Raw genomic sequence first — 3,856 nt, forward strand, 5'->3', positions numbered from 1 at the left:
ACTCCTGGCCTGAAACGATCTGCCTGCCTCGGCCTTCCAAAGTGCTGGGATTACAGGAGTGAGCCAAGGCGCCTGAGACTATTCACTGCCTTTTACATGATTTTTCCTTGACGAGATAAATGTAATGCTCCCTTCTTCCAGACAAAGGTGATTTTAAACTTACTGTATCGTGAAATCACAAAATCTTAAAAGGTATGTGTATTTTGTGTGTATGTACATATACATGCACACACACAGACATATCATCCTATCTTATTCCAATGAGTGATTTAAGGTAGTTCACAAAAATGCAATAGGATAAAAATAAGTCAGTCCTAGAAGGCAAAGCTCTGCAGGGCCTGCTGGGAATTTATTCCCCACGCCCATCAGTTTCTGTTTCCATGAAGACCCCTTTCTCTTTGAGTACTGAAGAGCAGCATCAGCAACCTCAACACTGAAGCTTTTTCTTTCTCTGCCCAAACTCCCTCACTAGAGTGGTGGGACAGGGTAGGTGAGGAGAGAAGGAAGCCCTTAAACGTCAAAGCAGTGGAGGGTTGGGGAGGGATCGGATCGCACTTTCGCCTCCTAGGCTTGGGAAGATGGTGCACATGCATTGTCATGCGCACGTGTTACTGGCACATGACTCCCGGTCCCTTGTGAGCCGAAACTTGGATCCTAATGACGTTGATAATGGGTTACTAGGCACTCACAGTTCTGGATCGTTGGGTGGCCTTCATGTTAGCAGAAGAATTCCTTTAAACGTCATTTTTGAGGAAGTAGACAAACCTAAATATGTGTCTGAACTCCAAGGAATATGAACAAGATGCCTGCTGGTGAACAAGAATGTGAATATAACAAAGAAAGGAAGTACTGCTCTAAAGGAGTTAAACTGGTGACAAAAAAGAAAAAAATTCCTGGTTACCGTTGGGGGGACATTAAGATAAACATCATAGGTGAAAAGGATGATTTACCAATTCATTTCTGTGACAAATGTGATTTGCCTATTAAAATCTATGGGCGAATAATTCCATGCAAGCATGCTTTTTGCTATGACTGTGCTAATTTATATGACAAAGTCGGATATAAAGTATGTCCACGCTGTCGTTATCCTGTGCTGCGAATTGAGGCGCATAAACGAGGTTCTGTCTTCATGTGTAGTATTGTTCAGCAGTGCAAGAGAACATACTTGTCTCAGAAAAGCTTACAGGCTCATATCAAACGCCGCCATAAGAGAGCTCGAAAACAAGTTACCAGCGCTTCGCTTGAAAAAGTTCGTCCTCATATTGCTCCGCCACAAACTGAAATCTCTGAAATCCCTAAAAGACTGCAAGACAGGGACCATCTAAGCTATATTCCACCAGAGCAGCACACCATGGTGTCACTACCGTCTGCGCAACATATGCTACACGAGCAACATAATCAGCCACATAAGGATATTCAGGCTCCTCCCCCAGAACTATCTCTAAGTCTGCCTTTTCCCATCCAGTGGGAAACCGTTAGTATTTTTACGAGAAAACATGGCAATTTAACAGTTGATCATATTCAGAATAACTCAGATTCTGGTGCTAAGAAGCCAACACCTCCCGACTGTTATCCTGAGTATCAAAGTCAACCAGCGGTATCGTCCCCTCATCATATTATACCTCAGAAACAGCATTATGCGCCACCTCCATCTCCAGCATCACCAGTAAACCATCAAATGCCATATCCTCCTCAGGATGTAGTTACTCCTAACTCGGTTCGTAGCCAAGTGCCAGCTCTAACCACGACCTACGATCCATCATCTGGATATATTATTGCAAAGGTGCCACCTGATATGAATTCTCCTCCACTACGTGCTCCCCAGTCTCAAAATGGTAATCCATCTGCAAGTGAGTTTGCTTCTCACCATTATAACCCTAACTTTTTACCTCAGTTCACCGAAAATCAAGAAACCTTGAGCCCTCAGTTTACACAAACAGATGCAATGGATCATAGAAGATGGCCTGCATGGAAACGACTGTCACCTTGTCCACCAACGCGGAGTCCACCTCCTTCAACCCTACATGGTCGATCACATCATTCATACCAGAGAAGACATAGACGGTATTAAGGATGATAACAGTATTTGGAACTGAAGACCTGATGGGAAAAAAACCTTCAAGTTCTATACTGTACTGTGGAGAAGTGGCTCAGTTCAGCAGAGCTGTAGTTGAACAACTTTGTTCCTCTGGTGTGGTAAATTGACCTAAAGGTGACCTCTGACGATTTCCTGAAATAAATATGCAATGTTACATTTTCAAAAGTATCGTGGTTTTTATTTTTTATTTTTTGGTGATATGTTAACCTGTGTAAAAGGATTAAATTTCAATACAGCTGTAAAAATGCGATTTTATGTGAACTCAAGCATAGTCACATGCTGTTTCCTAAACATATTTTACCACTAATTTCCCAAAGTACAATACAAATCCTAGAGGTAAAAATCTACTACAATGTACAGTTAAAGCAGACTGCTAAATGGTAGATAATTATTTCACATTTTAGGAACTGAAATTTTAAGGTATAATAAGCGTATAGTGCATTTCGTTTGGATGCCTTTTCATTTTTAGGCAGCCCCAGAAGGACCAAAATATATCAGAATTCCAGTACTATGATAGATTTAAGTTTGCAATGTTAAAAAGCATTACTAAATCATTTGGAAAGATATGGCCAAAGTAATTGTATCTGTAGGCTCCAAGCTGGTGGGGACAATGTTACTTGTTAATGCTTTTTTTTTTTTTTTTTTTTACAGAATCGTTCAAATCACATAATGTACCACACTAGTCTTAAGTAGCATTATTTTATAGCACTGTTTAAATGGCGTCATTTATATGAAGTGTGTTCTACTTTGCTCATGCTCCTAAATTAAATATTCAGGACTGGATAAACTTTATTATAATTCTTCATTTCATGGTAGAGTTTGATCCTGTTCTTATGTGGTTTTTTTTGTTTATTAGGTTTTAAACTACAGTTTGAATGCCATGGAGGAATTTGGATAATCTATTAATGAGAGGCATTGTTACAGTTACAGACTTGGACTTGCTTGGGTTTCATTATTGTGTGATAAGGGTTTTTCCTCTAACTTGAAATTAAAAACTATTAATTCTTTCCTATTTCTTTTCTTGGTAAACAGTCTAAACTTGGGACATTTTAGCATGAAGTTAACAGTAAAGACTACTAGATGACTTTGTATTGGAGAAAAGTAATGACATATGAATTTCACTGCTTTATTAAGTGTCTTTAGAATGAGCTTTTGCATTTTAGGGGCTTATTGCAGTCCAGCTATGATGACCACTTACACTTATACTTCTGTACTTTGTATAGAATTCATATGGATGAGCTGAGGTTCTTAGGGTATTTTATATCGTTTGAATAAACCCTCATGAAGATTTTTCTCCCCTTTCAGTAGTGCATAATATAAATATGAAGTGTAAAGTATGCAGATATTATTTACTAGATGGTTTATAGTATATAAATTTAGGAGATATTTCTTTTTAGCAAAGGATGAACTGATGGCTAACTTATCATTTTACTCTGTTGGGTACAGGCAAAATAAATTCTTGTCTTGGCTGATCAGATGCTCTCTGAGCTTAGAGCTGAAGTTAGAAATATATAAATGGCCATTTTAACCTTGACCAGCCTAAAATAAGTAATAGACTCTTTTTTAAGTGAGTGATTTTTCATACCTAGCAATTTGAGAGTCTAATGTTAATGCAATATTTCTAGTGAAAAAGCCTTGTTATTAGGAGCATGGCATGTGATTATGTGAAATGTTGGTTGGTAAATGCTTCTATTATATTATTACAGGTACTTGGACTGGTGCACACTTGATTTCCTTTCTTACCTCTACTTAGAAGCT

The 3,856-nt window shown here is 38.5% G+C and overlaps 1 protein-coding gene across 1 annotated transcript; it reads left to right on the forward strand.

The window, feature by feature from the left end:
- Positions 1-716: 716 nt before the first annotated feature.
- CBLL2 (Cbl proto-oncogene like 2) lies at positions 717-2,263 on the forward strand. Its single transcript, XM_004063909.3, has one exon. It carries the CDS (start codon positions 794-796, stop codon positions 2,069-2,071), a length of 1,278 nt encoding a protein of 425 aa, XP_004063957.2. The 5' UTR covers positions 717-793; the 3' UTR covers positions 2,072-2,263.
- The last annotated feature ends 1,593 nt before the right edge of the window (positions 2,264-3,856 follow it).

The sequence above is a fragment of the Gorilla gorilla genome, chromosome X (assembly GCF_029281585.2).
Source record: "Gorilla gorilla gorilla isolate KB3781 chromosome X, NHGRI_mGorGor1-v2.1_pri, whole genome shotgun sequence".
NCBI lineage: Eukaryota > Metazoa > Chordata > Mammalia > Primates > Hominidae > Gorilla > Gorilla gorilla.